At 46.6% G+C, this 23,954-nt stretch overlaps 1 protein-coding gene across 1 annotated transcript; it reads right to left on the reverse strand.

Moving 5' to 3' along the window:
- Positions 1–498: 498 nt before the first annotated feature.
- On the reverse strand, positions 499–23,947 carry sned1 (sushi, nidogen and EGF-like domains 1). Its single transcript, XM_037470701.2, has 32 exons — positions 23,301–23,947; positions 17,600–17,887; positions 17,005–17,145; positions 16,761–16,923; positions 16,559–16,684; positions 16,183–16,296; positions 15,554–15,667; positions 14,995–15,108; positions 14,376–14,417; positions 14,172–14,279; positions 12,554–12,646; positions 12,304–12,438; positions 11,866–11,985; positions 11,442–11,558; positions 10,489–10,632; positions 9,668–9,841; positions 9,461–9,574; positions 9,246–9,362; positions 9,030–9,143; positions 8,823–8,939; positions 8,419–8,709; positions 8,148–8,331; positions 7,810–7,922; positions 7,258–7,536; positions 3,560–3,701; positions 3,393–3,475; positions 2,876–2,971; positions 2,447–2,563; positions 1,443–1,530; positions 1,262–1,341; positions 1,143–1,171; positions 499–1,062 (listed from the first exon to the last, which is right to left on the reverse strand). Exons 1-31 carry the CDS (start codon positions 23,517–23,519, stop codon positions 1,146–1,148), a joined length of 4,173 nt encoding a protein of 1,390 aa, XP_037326598.2. The 5' UTR covers positions 23,520–23,947; the 3' UTR covers positions 499–1,062; positions 1,143–1,145.
- Between the last annotated feature and the right edge of the window lie 7 nt (positions 23,948–23,954).

The raw sequence follows: 23,954 nt of genomic DNA on the forward strand, positions 1-23,954 counted from the left end.
TATAACTGACAACCTTCCTGTAGTCATGCGTCAAACAGGCTTTGGTTTCTCTTCCCACCATAAACTATAAAAACAACATTGTTCATGTGATGTTTCATAATGGACAGATTTTGTCAGCGTGGAAGCATCACATATGTGCAAGACGCCATCCCGCAACAAGGGTGTAGTTGAGATCAAATAGAAGTCTGTGTTCAAAGATGGCTGTAGCCCGCGCACAGACACCAGAAGAAAGGGGGTAGACAAGTTGAGACTTCCCCACCTTGCCATCGCAACTGGCTTGACTGCACCGAAGGTGGTCTCAAGTTACGACTGCGGCTGACTCCCCCATTGAATGATCGGCACCACAATTAGGGATTGACCTTCTGTTGAGGGCATCACAAACTGAACAAAAATATAGTGATTACATAAAAAAATATTGTCCACTTTCTAAGAAATAATCCAGGAGACACAGGAAGCACAACACATTTTGACATTTTTATTATTAAAATATTCACCTACAAAATGGCCTATGAACACTATGTACAGCGTAGCGAGCAGTGACGCCTGCTAGGACGCAAAGATATTTATACGCAGAAAACACTGCGCCATTGTCAGAGCAAGAGATGAATTCATGGAGTGTGGACAGAGCATACGCTTCCCATCGTCTTTATAAGGAGGGAGGGCCGGGGGGGGGGGGGGATGAGAAAAAGATTGGGAACACTACAGTTTTTTTTACCTGAGGGACAACATCTGCAGCTGAATCACAAATCCTACAAACCTCTCCTAATGTGTCAGCGTGGACATGAGGTATATCGGGTCTCCCATGCGGCACAGCTGGCCGCTTAGCGTCAACATCTGTGTGTTTGTGCGTAAAATCAACCTGATCCACTGAAGTCCTCTCACGAGGTGTGGCGCTCAACAACAACAACAACAACAACAACAACAGCCTTATTTCCACATGAATGATGATCTGGATCTAAAAAAATGTTTCTCAGGACATAATCAATTAGTTCAAGTAGATTAAAAACACAAAATGTGAAGTTTGGGCTTTTCAGGTGCCAGTGATGACGGCCATTCATCGCTCTAGAAATGAGAGAAAAAGAACATTTAGTTGGAAATGTCGTGCATTCCCGTGGAGGGGACATTGCATGAATGAAACAGACCTTTTATTGTTGTCTGTTGGTTCTTCGGACTGTTAGGGGAGAGAATATTTGCGTGTGAGAGGAGTTGCATTGGATTCTTTGCTAACACCACCTTTGTTAAATCCTGTCTTTGAACTCACTTGGACTTTTCTTTGGAGGCGTCGGTTCACAAATCTCTCGATAACAAACATCCTGCTGTACTTTGTACGTCCTCTGGTACCTGCGAAGGACAAAGCGCCGATCCGTTTTAGTCACAAACAAGCTCTGCTTTCCTTCAACCCCCTGTGATGAGGAGGAGCATGCACGGCCCGATGGACTCACAGGTAGTGGCACACTCCATCCTCCCAGACGGGCACGCTCTTGGTCTCCGAGTAGAGTCGGGTGCAGGGGTGAGGCACTCTCTGGCACACTGCAAAACGTAGAGAGAGTGAGTTCCAGATGTTCTTTACAACGTGAAAAAGTCTGCTGGATGGTTTAGGAGTCATGTGGGACGGAGCCTGATGGATGCTTTTAGGAAAGGAATGTTTAAACAAACTGACGCTGCATGTTTAGGTGGAGAGAAGAGGGGTGAGGGGATGTCCAGTGTCTCCTCGTGCACAGCTTCATCAACCCCTTGTCCTTACCAGGATCAGCCTCATATTGTTACACAGCTCTGTTCACAGATCCCCTTTGTTTGGGAGTAAGGGGTTAGGTTTGGATCTCATAGAACGTCATCTCAGTCCCTGAGTTTATGTGAGAACTATGGTTCTTATTATCAATCAATCACGGGTTTATTCCAGACTTAAGGTCCAGGTTGTACAAAAATTCTAATACAAAAATACAGTACATAGACCTACCAATGCCTTATGAATGTTTGATAAACCCAAGATTACTGCTTTTCCAGAGATATTAACCCGGCAGATACATTTATAAATATCATTTCTTAAAAGGGCTAGGAAAGTATTAACATCCATCTTGGCCTCGTCGGTGATTTTCTCATGGCATCATTATAAGCTACTTGGAGTGTCTCTGTAAGCTTGCTTTTTTGTATTTGGACCATTGGAGTGTGCTCTGTACTTTTATAGTTTTCAGGACGGAATATCCTTCACTCAACTGGGCATACGAGATACCAATCAACTTTTTAAAAATTTGGACTATGAAGTACTAGCTGAAGACATAATTGTAGATATTCAGTCATTTCACAACACGTTTTGGTATCAATGTGTCTGTGCGCGCTGTAACCAAGACTTCTCAACATATCCAGGTAAGAACAACTGGGGCTTGTTGAGTTTTCATTTAATCATCAAGTGTTTGTGAACGAGTGGAGTGGAAGCACATCAACTTACACAGTTCACACTGTCTGCCCTTGAACTCGGCTGCACAGTCGCAGATGAAGGAGTCGCCGTGGCTCACACATGTGCCCCCGTTGTGGCAGGGCAGACCGCGGCAGTCCTGTGGCAGCGCTACAACACAACAGCTGCCGTCAACATCCACAGTACAGAATGAGAATGGCTCTCGAGTTTCAGGCCTACTACTCCACATTACCTACAGCTGTTACACACCCCCTTCTCCTTTTGAGTTGTTTTTTTCATCTTCCCCGAGTCCAACATCCTGTCTTTAAGGGTTTGCATCCTCATTGATATTTCAATCACAGCGCTTGGCAAACGCACATAAGCCCAATGATTAATTACACTAATAAGTACTAATAAGTAGTCGCTGCACCACAGCAGCTGGGAACGATTAGGAGGGCACGTGGGCCACTAAAAAACACCTACCAGGCTTCGTTCTTAATCCCTCTTGAATCTCAAGTGCGAGGCTGATTTTGTTGGTTGTTTCCTCCATCTTCTCTAATCTCGTCGCTGGTTCAGGTCCTGCAAGGGAAAACAACCCTGTCACGGATCCACATGAAAACCCATAAATGAATGACAGCAATACTTAGAAGTCATTTTATATTAGACAGGTCAAAGGTTTCAATGTATCAAACGAGAAACATTACAGACTTTATGAAATGGTCAAAATCATATTATGACATCATTGGTGTAGCGTCATTAAAAGGGGCCGAGCAGTTTCAAAAAGTTTATTCTCCAGAGCACAAGATAACATCTGTAAAACAGTTTCTCATTATAAACCTGAGATGTGACATGAAGAGAAAAGGATTAGACAGAAACTTGAAAAGAGAAAATGTACTAATCACTTGAATTGTATTCAGCACATCAAATATTTCAGAAACTGTAGCGATGACTCACTGAAGGTTGATCACATGGTTGAGTCATGTGATTCACTCTTACTTACTAGTGCGATGTCTAACTGCTTTTCGAGGCGGGTGAGTGAACTTGGTTGTTATCTTTCCCCGTCGGTCAAGGAGTTCTGTGAACCTGCAGCGTGGACAACATGTGAGTCGTTCTTTATCTGCTGAATTAGAAGTTGTAAACACATTCTTCCCATCGGTCCTCGTGTACCTGGGTAACTCCTCAGAGTTCTCTGTCTGTGTCGTGCCTCCTCGGTCCTGAGGCTGAGATGGGGGGAGTGGGCGGACCACCTGAGGTCCTGGTCCTGTCCCGCTTGGCCTCTCTCTTCTCCCTGATCTGGCCACCATTGGCACTAGGTTAAAGGACATGTTTGAGTTATTTAACATCAGGAGGTTTATGAGCCAGACTTAAGAAAATATGAGGGTCTTTCTTTCTGGACTTTCTTCAGTTCCTTTTAGAAACAGAAGGTGTTCCTTTTTTATCCTTTACTTTTTATTAGTTTACTCTTAATTTTATTTGTATTCCATCCAATGTTTAGTATTTAGCTTTCAGAAAAATTATTTGCCACCTTTCTGGTTTTCTTTTGCATTTTCATCACATTTAAATGTTTTAGTATGTAAATGATGATTTTATTAAGTGATAAGCAGCTAGCCCGAACCTCTGTGAGAAAGTCTTCAGTAGCTGGCAGACCTGTTGAATCAAGAAATCACTGATATAGAACCAGTCTGACTAGGCGTAGGATAGAAAGTCACATCATGCAGCGAGCTAAAGAAATTCGAGAACAAATGAGAAACAAAGTAATTGACATGCATCAGTGTGGAAATGGCTACAGAGCTGTTCTGAAGGCTTTGGGACCAGAGAACCCTGGAGAGGTCAGAGGTCTCGCATTTGCAAAAAAAAATCTTGCTGATCCACAAGCCCTTTGGGCCAATATTCTGAGGCCCAATGGGACCAAAGTGCAACTTTTTGGAAGGTGCCTGTTACATTTGGCCTAAAAACTATATTAATTTTGCAGCTATTTTTGATTTAATCTTAGTCCTTTAGACAAAAATGCATGTTAGTTTTAGTCACATTTAGTCATTTTAATCCTTCTTAGTTTTAGTCTTGTTTTAGTTGACGAAAACTAATTACATTTTAGTCTAGTTTTAGTCACATTTAAAAGCCATATTAAACTCCTTTTCTTCCCTTCTCAGGCCCAGACCCCCTGTGTTGTGTCTACAGCTGCAAAATAGTCTAGCTTACAGTACTTAGGTTGTCCATTAGATATCCCTCCTATAAGATAGATTTATAGCAGGGGGGGGGCAAACCTTTTGACTCATGGGCCACAATGGGCTCTAAGATTTGACAGAGGGGCCAGAAACAAATGGATGAAGTGTTTATGTGAGCTAATATAAATGACATGTGAAACATCATTACATGAAAGGATTTGGCTTTTAAAAAGTAGCAAAGCATTTATTTGCAAGGATATTTAATAAATTTGCAAGGATGTAAAGCTCCGCTGACTTCATGAGAACCAGGGACCTAAACGCAACACTTTGTTGTCTTGGTCTGTTTACTCGCGATGCTTTTGACTCGACCAACAGAAACGTCATGGTCCTTTACTGCTTGTCCCAACAAAAGAGACCCCTTAACGTCCTACAATCGGTGCAATGCATTCTTTTTGGGGTTGGATCATGAACCAGCCATTCTCAACTGTCTTTTCTTTCTCTTTCTCTCCTCTATTTTTTGGTTTCATGACTCCGGGTTTTCCTCCCCCTGCTCTGTGCCGCCACATCCTTCACCTGCACTGAGCAGCTCTATCAAAAGCCTCCCTCCACCTGTCACGTGTGTAAACTGAGACAGCTGATCTAAACCAAGGAAGCGCACACTCAAACTCTCCGACGTGTAAAATAGTCGTCGCGGTCCGCTGCCCCCACAGTACCCAAGCGATCTGGCTTCGAGGATGATGTCATCACGACACTTAATAACGGCTGTACTGGAGGCCGTACTTTGCCCATGTCTCTTTGGTGCATGCGAGGGGAACAAAAGTATCGTGACAACATTTTCATCTCGTCAACGAAAGTTAGAATATATTTAGTCTAGGGCCGGGACTTTAGCGCGTTAATTATGATTAATTAATTACAATGTGAATTAAGATTAATTAATTACACAAAAAATAACACATTAAACATTTTCTACGCATTTTTACACTTATTTTTTGCACCACGGAACGTTTCTCACTGGATGAGTTTCGGGGGGACCGATTATACTGGAGCACCAACTAGCGTTCATGACTTCAGACAACAACAAACCACAGTGAACATGAACGAAGAAGCTGACGAGACCTTGTCGGTTGGCCCCGTGAATGGGAAATCTTATTATAATAAACACACGGATGGAAGCGTCGATAAGAGCATGGTTGTGTGCAAGCTGTGCAACAAGGAATTCACATCGAGCCTCAAGTATCACCTGAACGCAAAACAATTAGCAGCTAGCGTGGACGTTACAAGGACCCACACCCAACCCACACTGCACCAGATGACTGGTTTAAGGACCAGGGTAACTAAGTCCACGTCTGAAAAAATAACCAATGTTCTGAATGTACTTGAAAGTATTGGTCTACTTAAAAAAACATAGTTTACAGAAGGTCTACTTACCTATAGGCTACCTGAATTTCTGAAAGTACTATATTTCTAAATATGCTATTCTACACTTGTCTGCTGGAATTGGTTGAACAAAAATAAAAATCCATGTAAAAAAAATTACTTCTCACTGTTCTCAGGTCAAATATTTATGCAATTAAAATGCGATTAATTCCAATTAGTTAATTACAAAGCCTCTAATTAGATTAATATTTTTAATCGAGTCCCGGCCCTAATTTAGTCATAGTTTTTTATTTTTTTAAATCCGTTTTAGTCATGGGAAAAAGGTCGTTAATGAACATTTTTTGGCATAGTTTTTGTTAACGAAATGAACACTGCTTAAAAGTAACTGAGCATTTCATAAAAACCACATCATACCAACAGTCACCAATGGTGGGGGGAGTGACCTGCACTACCTGGTCTCTACTAGAAATTCCTGAAGGAGAATATCCGGCTATTTGTTTGTGTTTGTTTGTATGCTGAAGCTCAAGAGCACTTGGGTTCTGCAGCAAGAAAATGATCCCAAACCCCCCCAGCAAGTCCACCTCCAAATAGCAAAAAACAGAAATGAAAGCTTTGGAGTGGCCTAGCCAAAGTCTGGACTTAAATAACATTGAGATGCTGAGGCATGACCTTAAACAGCTGTGCCTGAATCACTACAATTCTGCAAAGGGAAGTGGGCCAAAATTCCTCCACAGCTCTGTGAAAGAGTCATGGCCGGTTATCACACACGTTAATGGCAGTTGTTGCCGCCAATGGGAGCCAACTAGGTATTATGGTTAGGGGGCAGTTACTGTTTCACATAAGGCCAGGTAGCTTTGGGTAGCTCTTTTACCTTCATTCAAAAAATGCATTTTGTATTTAGTTTGACCAATAAAAATGAGTTTGATGAGCAAATACTTTTTCACAACAATGTATATATGTATCTATATATATTTATTTTACTAACAATTTTAATATCACTATTGCTTTTTCTCTTTTACTTCTCTTTTATTAATTTTCTTCAGTTCTGTATTTTATTCTGGATTAATAATTTGTATATCAATGTAAATAATCATTATCACAATTCAGGTATTGAACAGGATTGTGGTCCATTTGCCATTCTGGAAAGAGGCATCAAAACTTAAAAACTGAACTGCTACTCCATGTTTCAATCCACAAAACTGTGAAAACAATATAACCAGTAAACAGCAACCTCTCTCAGTGTCAGCACAACAGAAATCCTCTCTGCGGCCACCTTCCATGGTAAGAAGGCGGCGCAAACATCAGCACCATGGTTTCACTCACAGGTAGCGAAGGCCAAGTGTTGAGGGAAGCTGTGGATCTGTTCCTGCCCGGTGCTCCTCACCGCCGTCAGGGCCACGTAGTAGTTCTGTCCCGGGGTCAGCTCGCGCAGGGTATACGATCCTAATCTCCCGTTGGGAAGGAAGCGACTCCTGGTGTTCAACCCGCGGGTCACGTTGACCACAAAGCCATCTGGGGCGCTTCTCGGGTGCCGGCTCCAGTTGATGAGTGCCGAGTTAGAGGTCACGTGGGACAGGGAGAGGTTCTGTGGGGGGAGAGGTCCTGGGGGACAAAACACATGTAGACGGTCACATTGTTTCAAGAATGATGCACAGGGAAGTTGGGGACTAAAGGCTAGATGCTGACAAGAAGAATATTTTACGATAATTCCAAATTGTGACACCATTGTGTTGATTATATAAAACATATGACTAACGTCTACAAACTTTCCACATGAATGAAATCAGTGTATTTTGGAAATACGCCAAAGACACTGGGATCTAATCAGGGGTTATTGTTGTTGTAATAACTTCTGCATGATGACATGTGACCTACTTGTCCAGAATTCCAGTGGTCCAGCAGAGTGGCTGGTGGAAGGAAACTCGTCTGGTCTGATTCCACTTTGGGTCATCACATCCACTGTGTACATCTGACCAGGAACTAATGAACTAGGGGACAGAGAGAAAATGGCACTCCAGCAAACAAAGGATACCTGACTTCCTCGTCCTCATGACGCTGCTGAGAGCCTCAATCATTGATTAAAAAGCGCCCTCTGCTGGCTCGAAAGTCCCTCCACCCAGGGACGTTCACAGTGCAGCATCAGCACCGTTTAGTGAACGCGCGCGATGCTGCAGGGCGGTGCATCACCTTGCAAGCTATCGGTAGCGCCTCACCTGAAGGTGTGCTCCGTGGCGCTTGCGTTGAGCACGGCGGTGCGAGCCTCGCCGCCATCGGAGGGCGTCAGAGACACGTGCACCCTGCTGACGGCTGCGTGGTGAGCCGCCTGCACCAGCCAGCTCAGCCACACCTGGGAGGAGGACACGTTGACGGCCTGCAGCTGCTCCGCCGGCTGAGGTCCTGGCACAGAAAACACACGTGTGAAAGCTCGCACACACACACGCGCACACAGACAAATTCTTAAGAAGGCCTTAAAAGCGTGCTCACTGGTGCGTATAAGTGCGGTGGCAGGCTGACTGTTGTCGGTGTTGCTGTCGGTGTTGCGTTTGATGGAGAAGGTGGAGATGTTGTACAGCATGCCGGGCACCAGGCCTCGCATGACGTGGGAAGACTGCCGCCTCTCCAGCAGGTCACTTTTGGGGTCCCTCTGGCCGAGGGGGGCGTACGTGACGAGGAAGCCGCTGACCGTGCTGTGTGAGGCCTCTGGCTCGTCCCAGCGCAGCTCCACCTCCTTCTCCTCCACGCGCAGCACGTGAAGACCGGAGGGAGGCAACAGGTCTGGGAACAGTGACGACCTCACATGTCAAATTCATAAGTTCAATTAACAACAGAGAGACCTTTACGGGGCAGGCGATAAGCTACCGAGCGCACAGGGGTGACACTTCACGGACCTTTCTCACAGTCTTTGCCCGTGTGTCCGACCCGGCAGAAGCAGTTGTAGTTCCCTCTCTTGTCGCTCCTGCAGAGGCCGCGGTTGCCACAAGGTTGCAGTACGCACGGGTTCTCCACTTGGGGGCGACAGACACAAGCGGTTAGTGCAGCCAGGTTCACGTCTTTGGCTGACTGAGTGCAGGTTTGCTTTTGACGAAGCTACTTACACATCTGGCACTGGTCCCCAAAGAAGCCGCCTTTGCATGCGCACAAATAATTCCGTCTATAAGCGCGACACACGCCTCCATTTAGACAAGGGCTGGACTCACAGCCATCCTGCTCTGCACACAGATATGTACAGTAGAATGTGATAGCGGTCCTGTACAGTAAAACTCGATGTATGAGCTTCAAAAGTAAAGCAACAGATTGAATTCAAATTGTACCGATTTCACAGTTCTGGCCTTTGAAGCCTTGAGAACAATGACACAGGTAGGAGCCAGGCCGGTCCTCACATGTCCCCCCGTGCTCGCAGGGTTCCGACAGGCATTTCTTTATGTCTACTAAGGGGAGAAGATACACACACACAAACATGAAGCTATAAGTGTGTGTTTTTTTAATTGTTACGTTTAAATACCAGACGACGAAGTTCAGGCTCTACCTGTCTGACAGCGGCTTCCACTGAAGCCATCAGCACACTCACACTGGTGGGATCCGACCTGGTTTTGACACGTACCGCCATTAAGACAAGGCTGTGATAGGCATTCATTGACCTCTGCAGTGACAGGAATGAAGACATTTCCGGGGATCATTAAAAGACGTTTGTTGGTTCGGCGTGTGTGTTCATGTGCCAATGTGTGTTACGGACCCTCACAGATGGGTGGTTGGCTCCAGTCCCCCTGAATGCCACAGATGCTCTGTGTGGCTCTGGGCACGGATTTGAAGCCTAACTGGCATATGTAGACAGCCATGGAGCCAGTTGTTGTTGAGGAGAACTGCACCTCGGCGTTCATTACTTGTGGAGGCGGGCCGCAGCCAAGCTCTGAAATGAATACAAACAGGTTGTTAACGAGGGCTCGGCCGTATTGTGACGCAAGTTCACAAACGTCGGAGCTCAAAGGAGGTCCTCCAGGAACAAACTAACAGCAACCAAGGTGTTTTCCATGCAGCCTCTCTGCTTTTAGCCTCCTAAAATTATCTCTAGCGTGCTGTTGGAGCGCGCAGACATGGATCATCCGCTTGTACTTTATATAGGTCCTGTAGCCGCCCTATATCTGTAAATGCGGGGCGTCTGCTGCAGCAACACTGCTAAAATTATCTGCAGATGGAAAGCCAGTATCTCTCCACTGTACAGCTCAGGATATCCCCTGTTTTGCAGACATATTTTCCGTTTTGGTTACAAATCATAATATTTAATTTGTTACTAGGAATTATGTGGATTCCCTTGACATATGAATGTATGTTGAGTTAATATGTCTGATTAGATTGACCTGATGAGGATGAGCAGTGATGAGAGGAAAAGGTGGGACTGGAGAGTATTGATTTGGAACAAACGTGTGAGTCAGGAGGCACAGAAACTCTAAGGCAGCCCACCACACCCTGCTAGTGCCAATCTATCAAAGTCAGTGTAACACAAACTGCAGCAACAAGGCCGAGATCTGGACACCGCTCTGTGGTCTGTCTGCTCACCTGCAAGGGTCTGTACGGACGTCGTGCTTATTTCACAGTGCCTGCCGCTGAAGGCCTCTGTGCATTCACATTTGTACTTCCCTATATAGTGGAAACATGTTCCCCCATTCCGACACGGGCTGGAGGCACAGGGGTCTGGCTTCCCTGCAAAAAAAAACATACACACTACGTCATTATGATCAAAACAAAAATAAACAATGAGTAACTTTTTTATGATAATGATAGGAAAGACCTCAATGTCCCTCAGGGATTGCAGACCTCTGATAAAGCCAAATTCCATAACTCGCAATGTTAACAAAAGTTAAAAAAACATTATCACTGTGTTCGCCGCGTGAACCGGATTAGCTCCAGAACTGAATGGGTTCTTCCTCGCCCCATGCAAGTCGTTTTTTCTGTAGATAAGCGGGCTAGCAAACAAATAAGCCAAAGGGAAAAATAAAAATAGCCTCCTTGTTGTAAAATAGGGATATAGGTATGAATACAGAAAATTACAATTCAACTCGACTTGGAGGAGGAGGTATTCCACCATTCGGAGCCATTCAGAACAGCCACTTCTAAATGCACGTCTCAGAGGAAAGGCGGTGGAAGATCAGATGGTTGTTGATAATAAAATGAAAGGCAGTCGCTGGTGGAGGGACAAGTATGCAGCCAGATGGAACGAGTGTTGTAGTAATCTGAGGGACTTGTAATAAAAGCATGTGTCAACATTTCAGCACTGCTCTGAGTTACGTTTTCTAATTTGATGATGTTCCCCAGAGGGAAAAAAAGGCGTTTCCGTGACTGCAGCAAAATAAAGTTGAGATCAGAGTATAAAACCACTCCCAGCTCTGTGACTTGTTACTCAAAGCACCCAGGGAGATTCTGGGGATTTGATGGCTTTCCTCGCAAAAAAAACAAAACGTTGGTGCATTGAGTACAAATGTTTTGAATCTTACTCAAAGGGCGGCACTCACCCACTTCGCAGTGTTTTCCAGTGAATCTGTAAGGACACACGCATCTGTAGCTGCCTGCCTCTTCCTTGCAGGAGCCTCCATTGCGGCAGGGGCCAGAAGCACAGGTATTGAGTCTGACTGGAGAGACAGGGAGAAGGGAATCCTTGAAGCAAGAGGCCGGCTTGTAATCGGGAAAAAAATCCCTTCATGCACAGTGTAATGCAAGTCATCATTTAGGAAAAGATTGGTCATAACTCAGTCATAAGTACAAATTGTCATAAGCCTTTTGGCGCTGTGATATTTCACGAGTAATGGCAGGTTTCCTGGTGCATTAAAGGCTGGGTTTGAGCCCGGTGTAATAAAGCACAAGTCTGAAGGAGGTTTTGACAGAGGCACAAAGTTATTATTCCAGTGTGTTTATCTCTTTTTTGATCAATAGTGCTACCTTTTTCACAGTGCTTCCCCCAGTATCCGTATTTGCACTCGCAGGTGTAGCCTCCATCGCGCTCGTAGCAGTAGCCTCCATTCAGACACGGAGAGGAGTCGCAGACCGATCGGGGCTGTACTGAAACACACACACCGAGACTTGACTGTGTTCCATTGCTCTGAGAAACCTCTTTAAAATCATTCGAGCATGAGGGCTTGGTTGGGAAGAAAAAAAACATGGATTATTTGTCATTTTATGATAGGATCAAATGCTAAATCTTTTTTCTCTCCACACGGTAAATGCAAACTGCAAATGTGACCATTCCCTCTGAAATAGAAAGCGGCACATGTCAAAACCAGTTTGTTTAAAAATTGGGTTTGTCGCCGTAGAAACCAGCTGCTCACAGAGCAGGGACACATGGCTTAGAAGTAGCGCGTTGTTTGGTCGGTGCCTTACCATAGGGGTAGAAGTCCTTGTGGTCCAGCTCTGCTGCGCTAGTCTGACACGTGCACAGGTAGGTCCCTCCGTACTCCAAACACGGGCCGCCATCGGGACATGGCCTGCTGTTACTGCATGGCGTCTGGGTTACTTCTGAGAGAAAGGCATTGATCTTGCAGCGACCCACGTTTTCTCTTTTTTTATATATTTTTTTATATTAGTCCAAGCTCATGCGAGACACCCGATGGGATTATATGTATTATCTCACCAAACTGACAGTAGAGTCCTGTGTAGCCCGAAGGGCATTTACACGTCCCATTGATGTCCACACAGACACCCCCATTCTGGCAAAGACATTCCTCTGCAGACACACAGGAAGAGAGAGAGGTAATTGTTACGGTTTGGGTTCATGTCTTGTTTTATTTTGTAGTTTCATGTCTCTTGTGTCCCTGGGGTAACTTCACTTCCTGCCTTGTCCCGTCTTCCCCTGTGATTGTCTGCAGTGTCGATGATTGTTTCCACCTGTGTCCAATCACCTGCACCTCCCCTGTGTATTCAAGCCCTGTCAGTCTCTCGTCTCGTGTTGCGTCATTACGTGTTGTTGGTGTATGTCCCTGGACCCTGTCGGCGGGTTGTCCACTTGTTTTTAAGATTTTGGATTTTTTTTGGAACCCCCCGAGTCCTGCCTCTGCCTGCCTGCCTGCCCCTTTTGAGTATTGCCTGTAAACACAGGCGCAGGTTAGGACGTTTAACACATGTGCTTAGTGCAGGGACGATTACCAGTCAGCGCGCTGCACATCCGCTCCGTACAAATTGTAAGAATGTTTTCTATTTGCCCTTTCCTTCCTAATTGCAGCGGCGGATCAAAGAACGTGGCTGTATCGCAGCAGAGGAGAGGCTTCCCCTTTGATGTCCCGGCAGCTCCGTGGAGGGATTTATTTTTCTGATGATATGGAGCATATTTGGTGACCAGAATGCACGGCCCCGAGGGGAATTAATGGATTGTTAATTTGCGAGAGACACTTTCATTGGCCACCTGTGCGGCCCGGGCCCTTTGATCTGGGAGCCCTGATTAGGCTCTTCAGAGTCCCTCTACTTTCTCTTCCTCGGAGGATCGCGCTCCTTTTTCCACTGTGCCGTCCAAGTGAGCCAGGCAGGAAAGTATTTGGGAGATTTAAGAGAGCCTATATAAGCACTTATAGTTATTTTAGCTCAAGGGGGAGCAGTAGAATGCATTTGCAATAGTTCAAATACTATTGAATAACTTTTGGGGAGGAAAAAAGAGAAAACTGCTATCAGAGGGTGACACTAATCTTCCACAGGAGCCAGAATTACCGTTAAATGACTCACTAGTTGTTTCCTTAAACAAATATAATGTGATACACACATCCCACATAATATGAAATGGCTTAATAAGCATTTATGAAGGAAAGTATGAAACATCCGCTCAGGATGAGAGCGTTTTACATATTTAGTGTTCAAATTGCTCCATGGTTATGCAAGCAGCAGCTGTGTGAGGGATGACTTCCAGAGGAGCCAGTAGCGGTGTGGAAGCATGCATATTTCAAAAGCTCTGTCTGAAGACATGACCTGAATACCAAAGACTGGCTTTGCCTCATAAACAGGCCTTTTTAAGTCTAGACAAAGCACTTCCTCTTGTTGGTAAACTAATAAAATGTGCTATAAAGCGAATATTCGCAACATCAAGCGACTGGTTCCCGTAGTAAACTGGGCGAGCCCACGACAGTTTTGATAATTACAATAATCCATCATCACAGCAGCTTCTTCCAAATTCCTGTGGGATAGCCTAGCTCCACGTTAAAACGTGCTCGCTACCTGCCCGGCAGCTTGCGGTGAGCGCCAGCCAGGCAGGAAGTGTACGCTACCTTCACACTCGTCACCGTAGAAGCCTGGAGCACATGTGCAGTTAGAGGCTCCGGAGCCGGCGTCTTCACAAATCCGGTGCTCAGTGCAGTCGTCGTCCTCGCACACGGCTGAATGCGGGGCGGGGGGGGTGGGGGGGACGTGGCGTTAGAATCACAGTGCGAGTGAAATAAAGCAAACTGGCAGAGCTGAAGTGGAGATTTTACCGGTTTGGTTTTCCGTTGCATTGACTTGCAGCACCACCAACTCTGAGAGAGGGAGATAAGGACGTGCTTTTAGGGTTAAAGGATCACACACATCTGGTGGTTTGTAGCTATGCAGATTTATTTGGCTAGATTTATAGAAAATGTTAAATCTTGCCAGCTTCGATTAAGCTATATGAATTAACTTTAAACTAAATATATGAACCCTTTTAAACTAAATTAACAGTCCCTGCAGAAGGATGCAACACAGCACATATATGATAGTAGAAGTGTAATAAAGACAGCCTGACTAATCAATCTGCAACATCATTTTATCACAGACATAATAGTGTGGGTGAATATCTTGGCCTGTGTTGCAATACATTTTATCACAGTTAAGGAACAAATAAAATCGGATGTGTTAGCACCAGATGTATTTGGTATTTTGGGGGGGGGGGCACAACCGACACATACTCAATAAGCCTGATATGCGGCTGTGGCTGATAAAAACAACCAGAAAAAAATTGAATTTGGAGCAAAGTCCATAAACACCAAAGAGGAAAGCTCAAGGGCAGATGTGTCCTGTTGAAAGATAAACAAGCTTCTCTGCCAGAGGTGAGGTTAAAGGTTAAATCAAAGTCACCTGTCTCGCAGAGTTCTCCGGTGAAGGCGGCGGGGCAAACACAGGTGAAGTTGGCCACCTGATCGATGCACTCTCCTCCGCTCAGACAGGGCTGCGGCTCACATTCGTTTATGTCTGGAGGAAGCACAAAAACCAACGAATCAGATGAGAGACGTTGACCCGCTGCTGATTCTGGTCCCGAAGCGGTCGGATTGAGAGCAATGAACTTCCCTCCTGAAAGCCGAGCGCTTCATTGACCAGGTGCCTGGTGTTAGCAGTAATCCCGTCTCATGTACCAGATGCAAGTTATATATTCAATCCCCCACCGGGTTTCATCCACAATGAGGGAGCAGGTTAGTTAATGTCGTTTGGAAAAGCAACCTGACCTCGCCGTGGTTCACTGCTACATTGTGTGACAAAAGAATTGAACCGCCAGCACGACTCTGACCCGTTTGTGTGGATCGACTGAGGAAGTCTTAAGACATACACATCTGTCAAGATGACTGAGTCAGATGTAGAAAGCTGCAGAAAATACTTCCTCCACTTTCCCCCCCAGGCTGTAAAAAAAAGCATTGCTCACCTGTCTCACACAGGACACCAGTGTAACCCGGTTCACACACACAGGTGAAACTGCCAGTGCCTTGAACACACAGTGCGTTGTTGAGGCACGGTTTGTCTTTGCACTCGTCAATGTCTGTAACACACACACATACACACACACACACACACAGGGAAAGAGAGACACGCTCATGGAATATTTACTCAGCTGATTAATATATCCGCCCCACGCTGCTGCACTCATTCTGCAAGTATGTGCCCCTGGCTGTGAAAGGTATTAGAAGAGGCTTGATACATCTCCACAGGCTGGACTGTGGGAGCTCCAGAGAGACTGGGCCAAGATATTTTCAAATAAATTTGTCTAAAATATAAACTGCTTAATAAGGCACTAAATATCTCAATTAATCAGTTTTTCCAGGTCGTTCAGCTTACATGTAGTGCATGCACAGGGTCAGAGAAGATGTGAGGGGTGTTTTTGACAGTATAAAAGTCAGTCATTAAATTGTTTTGAGGGCTATTTTGTTATTAGAAAAAAAACCTATGTGGGTTTGTGTGGCTTCTACAGAAGGTAGAAATAAAGGAATATAATATGCACTTGTAACGATGTATTGTTGCAGTATATGCCAGCCTTCAGGTGAGTGTTTTGTGTACCTGTTTCACACTGACTCCCTGTGTATCCAGGTGGACAATGACATAGGAAACTATTAATCTGGTCTTCACAAGTCCCTCCATTCTGGCAAGGTCGTGAGGCACACTCATTGACATCTAAGGAGACAGGGAGGAATACAAAGGAGGCAATGTGACTCTATCCGCTAGAGGAAAAGCTCGTACGGTTCTGTCGGAGGAGAATTCAACAGATTTGCATCAAGCTGACACGGGTATGAAGGAAATATCCTCTGGCACGTTGGGGGGAACTCTTCTCGTCGATCGATTTTATTTTAACTTGACATTGTTTTTCCTGGCCGGTGTGTGTGGGTGTGTGTGTGTGTGTGTGTGTGTCAAGCGCCCCGGAGCAACCGTAACTCACCGATCTGGCACCGCCGGCCAGTGAAGCCGGCCAGGCAGGAGCAGGAGAAGGAGGGGTTTCCGGTGATACAGTCGTCGATGCACTGGCCCCCGTTCAGACACGGCCGCAGGTGCGGGCACACCGATGCTGTAGAGAGAGAGAGAGAGAGGTGAAGGTAGCAGGAATCCTACAAGGAGGACAAATCTCTGAAAGCAGGTCGTACCGGAATCATTGCAGCTTCCCACTTCCACGTTCGCATTGTCTATACGGAAGACCCATTTCCCCGGGTAGCCCACGTTGGTGGTACCCTCAACGTTCACCACGTCAGCCGTGCGCGAGCCGGGGATGTTAAAGTAGCGCTTTCCGTCTCCGGCGTTGAAGCCTGCCTGTAGAGCGAGTAAGAAAGGATCCCACTGCACCAGCATCTCAAATGTTACCGTGAGCAAGGAAGGAGTGTGTGATCATACCTGCGCTGCGATCCCACCCAGCCCAGCCAGGTTTCCCCCGCTGCTGGCATGCATGCCCGTGGTCCAAGTGACGTTATTGTACTGGAAAATTGTGAAGGAGAGATCTCCATCTGTAATGAGCACCGCTTGGAAAGTATTTACCTGCGTAGAGGGGAACAGACTTAGTTAAACTCGTTCCTGATTTCCTCAAGCTTCGGTAATAAAGCTTGCATCCGACTGCGTATCTTAACTGTACAGATTCTGAAGTTTTTGTGAGGTTGGAGACATACACTCTTGGCTTGGCTTGAGTTTGCAATCTTTCTACCACCTTTCAGCCATTCATTCAGTACTTTTAGCGTTTCCCCTTCTCTGACAGCTTGTGAACTGGTTCATTCCCTCTCAGTGGCAACACGTGGTGTGACAGCTTGGTCAAGGTGTGAAGGTGCAGGGTTTTTTTCACACTAATTGAGATTCGCCACAATCTTTCCACGAACCTTCTGGAATTACCCCCTGAAGTACTCCTGCTTGGAAAATCACTCATCTACCAACTTCAAACTTCCATAGAGGATTAGAGAACTACCTGCTACACAGCTGTAAAGTTAAGAGTGAGTCATACCGGTGTCAGGGAGTTGCCTCCGAAGAAAGTAACTTGGTGCCACGTGGAGATGAGGACCCACGTAGCGTTGAACTTGGGGAACTCTGAGAAGTACATGTTGACATCGCGGGAGGCCCTGCTCAGGATGGAGGGCTCCCGGCTCTCTCTGTAGAAGACCCTCCCTGCTCGGCGGTTGTCCACATCCGCCCAGAACGGAGCCACGACCCTCCTGTCCCCGGCGATGGGAAAAGCCACAGGCGTGAACTGAGACACCTCCCTCAGGAAAGACACCAGGCCATTGTTGTTGACCTGAAGAGAGGAGGGGAGGGTCCGGGTTAGGCCGCGCCAATGGGATGAATTACACAGTTCTATAATTTATCCGACATGTCAGATGACCCCACTGCGACGTGTGTGCGGGCTGAGGGAGGAGAAGAGGGCGGGGGCGGCCGGACGGAGGTGTTGTGACCTCGCGGGGGCAAACAGCAGCGAGCGCAACCCTAAAGGATGTTTGCACTTCCCATGAAGCAAAGAGACGCTACATTTATTCAGTGGAATAACAGCAGCTGAGAAAACCAGGTTTCTGCCGCTCGCACCCCTGGAAGGAGTCCTCACGCCAGGATGACGTCCGTGGCCTTTAAATCCACAGACGTCTGCCAACAGCCAAGTAACCAAATAAATGAGCCCACGTCTCCCCTTCGAGCACATGTCTCCCCTCTGACAAACGCACAGTCAGCACTGACAAGCTCCCGAAAGATCCACTTTAACAGCTCGAGCTGTGGTGCAGCGCTGAAGCGATTTGGACTCCAACTGATCGATCGTTAGAGAAGAAACCAAAGGTGGGCATCTTCTGGTTTTAATGAAAGTAATATCTTTGTATTTTGGACAGCTATTGGGAGGAATTTGCATTTCCGTTGTTTTATAGATTATAACATATAATATGAAAATATTCATTGGTTGCTCTCATTGATTTATTATGGCATTGAAAATTGTTTACTTTTTGGGAATTTCTGATGTCACTTAAAGCTGCATTCATTTACTTTCTAGCCACTTGAGGGCAGCAGAACAAGCTGTAAACCCCACAGTGATATACAGTATTAGCACCTCCTCCAGTTTTATGGTTAAAATGTTTGCAAACTGATTGACACATCCAGCACAACAGATCAGCTAAACATCAGCATCCAAGCAGACACAGCAAATTTGAGCCCAATATTCATTTTCCTTTTAGCTTTGATTTGGTCTCCAACAACTCAAAGGGTAGATGATCCGGCCAAATGATCCATAATGTCCCCGAGCTAGTTGATAGTTATTGCATGGCGTTGGGCAGATTACAGTTGGTTAATGATAGCTTTCTTTGCTAAAAACAAGGTTTTACGGATTTTTTAAAGAAAAGACGTACTGTGAGCTGTGGGAAAAGGTACGACTTATTGTCTCCAGGAAGTAAATGAGGAATGTCTCGGGCGGAGTGGAGGTTATCAAGGGGAGAGAGAGTGTAAAAGCTAACTCTGTCTCTGGATGAAAAGAAAATATGAAGAGAATTCTGTGGTTCTTAAATGTTTTTTTCAATTATGAAGTAGCATTTAAGCAAACATTAGCTGATATGCAATCACAATTTGAACATCCTCAGACGAAAGCATCGAAACCAGAGTGGAGAGGAAAGTTACACAGGCTGAATGGTGGAATCCACATGACGTGCCTTCATCTATCCATCAATTACTTCTGGATGAATGTTTGTGGCTGTAGGAGTCAATACATCTACAATACAATACATCTGATGACTGTGAGAATGAAATCCTTTTGGTTTTATCAAACATAAGGCTTAGAACCACTTAGTACTACACACTACCAGTCCCAGCTGTGGAGACATGAGTACAGCTGTCTCTCTGTAAGGCGCGGCTACTGGGTTTTTTCTTAAATGTAATGCTTGCAGCGTGAAGGCTCGCCTTTGCTCTCCGCATGTATGAAAACCATCATTTGAAGGACCTTGCAGTAAAAACACCAGAGGAAGTTTTGTTTGGCACGGCACAGGGGCTAAGTTAATTGCCCGACCACAGTCTTCCCCTCAGCATCAGCGTGATGTGGTGAGAACGGGAATCTGTGTGTGTGTGTGTGCGTGTGTGTGTAGGGGAGGTGGGGGTGGACGACATGCCGGGGCACAATGCAGGGGTCAGCGAGAGCGCCATCTGATACTGGGAGAAAAATAGGAGAGAGGGTACAGGGTTGGACGTACATGAACTAAAAGCCTCCCACACCCACGTAGCCACTAATGAGAGACCTGTGGTGGCGGCGGTCTGCAAGTGACCCGTCTTACAGCAGAACGAGTGGAGGAAATCACGCTGAACACCAAGTTCATACCCCGATGCTGAAATATGTTTAATCGCCTAATCCAATCTGCAGAAGCATCTGGAACTGTTTAGACAAGTGTATTTCTTACTTGTTCATATCTTCTAGGACTGCGTTGACACGCCAATGACCTTGGAGGAGTTTAGAACAGGACTCACAACCTTTTCTTCTCTGCACCAGAGGACGAACTTGACTTCCTCTCATGGATTTCCCCCAGTGCAGTAATTCAGGGAAGGGGGGGGGGGGGGGGGGGGGGGCGCATCACACTTATGTGACAGTGTGAATGGGTTCAATGCTGCCTAGTGTTTTGTTATTACATGACCAAGGTCAGAGAGAGGAGCAATCAGCCAACCCTGTAAGAAGCAGCGCCCCCCCCCCCCCCAATGACCCCCACAGCCCTGTATTTGTTGCTCTCACACTCTCTCTGGTGCCACTCCACCTTACGACTCCCCGGTTGTTTTTTTTGGGACTTCTTCTGCCGGATATGTCCAGGATTTTGCTTGGGTGGTTTCCTTTAGGGCCAAGCATTTTATGGACAAAAATAAACTTTCATCGGGCCCAAGTCAAGCCAAAGCAAACCCCGGAATGAAGCCGGTGCCCGAGGATCAGCGCAGGAAAACATTCGCTTTCCCTGTCAAATACGGAGGTTTCAAAGTTACAAGCTTGTGCAATTATTTGAGGAGAGCGAAGGAAGTGATTAGAGAATGAGCCCTGGGCTTGTCTCCGTACAGCCACGCCTCATCCCTTTCTCCAACGAGTTGAGATTGAGGGAAGAAATCTTCTGTGGGACGGTGTGGAGGGACTCTAACACAACTTCCATGGGGCAAGCGGTGTGGAGGATTAGCCGTAATGTGTCCAACTAAAATTCAAATCCACAAAGCACATAGCTAGGAATTACAGAGGAATAATATTTCCAGCAAGTCATATTAAAAAGTAAGTTTAGTGAATTAAACCATTTTGAAATTGTGAACAGTTTAAACAAACAAGCTCCCAGTATTGTTTACCGTTACTGTTAAAAAGTCTGAAATGAGAAGAAAATGCAAGAAAAACATGATTTCTTTACGTATGTGGTTACAATAGATAATGTTTTGGCCGTTATGCAGTAGCTTGACATTTTGGGGAATCTTATTTGTGTTGCTGCCAATAGTCAGATGTACAAAAGTATTTGTTGGCTAAACAAACTAGCTGGAGGCTTGTCATCATTGCAAGCGGGGACTCCAGTCCAAGTCAGTGCGCTGTGCCGAGAAACACGAACCCTCCAGTAAAGACACAACTTGTCGTTTTAACACAAACAAGCTTGCAATCGTTGGTGCTCAGCTAAGCTGATCATCTCCCGGGCCTCAGCTTTATGGTTAACAGGCCGATATGAGAGCAGCGTCATTCCTCTCACCTAACTTCCCACCAAAAGAGGATCATCGCCTAAAATGCCAAACTGCTACTTTGAAGTACAGCGCGGACTTTAAGGCATTTTAAAGTACGCGCAGACGGAGCTCGTCCACGGGGGAACGAGCGCTTCTAACATCACTCAGCCGCATCGCTCATCCCGCACGTGCACATAAAAAGCACCCATGCAGAGTACAAAGAATGAATAGCTTGATGTGCACATCTTTGGGCCATACATGGTGGTGAGTGAAAGTGAATGAACGAAAAAGGCCCAAACTGAAGTGTCGAAGCTCTTTTGAAGAGCAGATGAGCACTAGCAGATGTGCAATCTGTGAAGAGAGCAGTTACACTTTAGCACGTTCTTGGCAGGATCCTTATAAAAAATGTATTTGGATTGTGTTTAAATGTAGTTTCTTCCTAAACACAGAGAAACACCACAATATCTTACACACTTTAATACTCTCAATGACACATTTTGGCACATTGACACATTTTCCTCTGTCCATGAGTTTATGTATCTTTAATAAATCCCTTTGATCATAACAATCTATTCTCACATCTGCTTTTCAACGTGCGCTTCTTCTTCTCTGGGCTCGGACATCGTCCCCCATGTTCTTTAATCTGGGCATCAGCAAGTTTGACCCGCAAACTGCATTGTTTGGGAGCCTCTAGGAAGCCTTGCAGATACATCTGCGTTCTGTTAAAGTGATCGCTCATTTCTCAGATAAAGCAGCTGGACAGTTCCAGGGGGAAGACCCCTGCCATGGTATCTGAGGCGTGGGAGGAGTGGGGGGGGGACCTGGAGGAGGAGCGATCCCAGCAACATGTGAAAACTGCCAGAAACAAACCATAACAGAGGGACAGCCTTGTTACCAGAACCGGGGGTGTGCAGGTAGACTCTGTTGATATGACTTGAAGGGGTCCCCTGTGAGGGTTTTCGTACTGCACAGAATCACTTATCACCATAAAGTGCGGCAGACCTTATGAATTCAGTTTGGTTCCCCCATCTTCCATGCGGCGGGAGGCCAGCTGCTGCCCCACAAAGGCAGCCCCTCTCCCCGGAATACTGAGCGATCAAAGGAGCGCTGTGGTGGCAGCGATCCCCGTGTGGCGCTAAAGATGTTTAATGGATCCAGGTGCGGCCTTTCAAACGAGCGTGACTGTAATCTCAAGTGCCTGTCACAATCGGTTACACCTTGCGTGACTACAGAAGTGCAGGCCACAGGATCCCAGATCGCACGTGAGGTGTTCTGATCGGTATCTCCTCGTAATGGGATATCAATTCAATCGAAGAACAACCTGCCCGTTATTTGTCTTGTCTGATTTGCCTAAGCGCGTGTCGCTGTTATTACAGGAGAACACACGGGAGAGGCAGCCCCCCCCCCCCCAAAAATGACTGACCTCACCCTTTTTGGCGCAAATGATCGGATTCAAAAGGTGACCTTTGACCTTGCCCAGCGGTTCCTCGGGCTCCGGTGCCCGTGCAGGCGGAGGAGGGCAAAGAGCGCGGGTGCGTCAACCACAACAGGTGGTGTTGATTTAAGTCGTGCGCTTCCCTTGAAACGAACCCGGCACAGAACAAAGATCCTTCGGTTTCGTCCCGTCCGCTCTCCCCCTCCCTCCCTCCCTCCCTTCCCCCTCTCACCCTCCCGTCCCGCAACAAACTGCAAACTGTGAGGACACAAACGGTAATTTCCTTTAGCGGCTCGCTGTACACCCACTAGGACAGGGGTCGCCACCGTTTCCCCAGCACACCACGGCTTTCTACGGATGAGGTGCCACACCGCAGCTCGCGAGCGCGCACGCATGAGCACGCTCTCAGAGGGCGCAGCGGTGTGGTACCTGGCCGCGCACCAAACCTCCTGTCCCCGAGGCGCTCACACAATCCGCACCGTGTCACTTTCAATTGCCAAGTGCAAATGTCGTAATGTAAAAGAAGCACACACACACACACACACACACACACACACACACACACACACACACACACTGTACTCACATAAAGTCCCGTGTGCTTGTCTCCAAAGAAGGGGAAAGCAACGGAGATCTTCACAAGCCTGGAGCCCCCGTCGTCCTGAGCGATGGTCTCGGAGTCCCCCATGTCCGGGCCGAAGGGGTAGAAGTCCTCCAGAGGCACGGCCGATTCCCCCCCAGGCAGCAGGTTCAGGGAGAGCAGGGTGCAGAAGCAGGGCAGCAGGGAGAGCAGCACCAACACCATGGCCTCAGCCACCCAGGGATGGAGCTGGGGAGGGAGGAGCGCGCACACCTGAGGCAACGAGAGCACAGCAGAACAGGACAAGACCGTGCGTGCGTGCGTTCCTCTCTGTGAAGCAGCGCAGTGTGAGTCCTCCCCTGACTCCCCTCTCTCGTCCTTTAGTAGTGCACGGGGCTCCTGGTGGGAGACGGGGGGCTACTGTAGATTCCTTGCATTCTGCTTGCTGCTGGGCACTGCATGAGCTGCGCTCCGTCTGACTGGAAGTAAACGAGGGAAGGAATCAAAGAGGGGGAGCAGCGGGATTCCGCTGGGATGTGCGTGTGTGTGTGTTTTTTTTTTTGTTTTTTTTTACAATCCAGCGAGTTGGTCCCTGATGGTCAGCTTAGAAATATCCTCAATAAAAGCTCTATTCTGCCTGCCAAAGGAGTTCTTTCAGTT

Source organism: Pungitius pungitius, chromosome 7 (assembly GCF_949316345.1).
Source record: "Pungitius pungitius chromosome 7, fPunPun2.1, whole genome shotgun sequence".
NCBI lineage: Eukaryota > Metazoa > Chordata > Actinopteri > Perciformes > Gasterosteidae > Pungitius > Pungitius pungitius.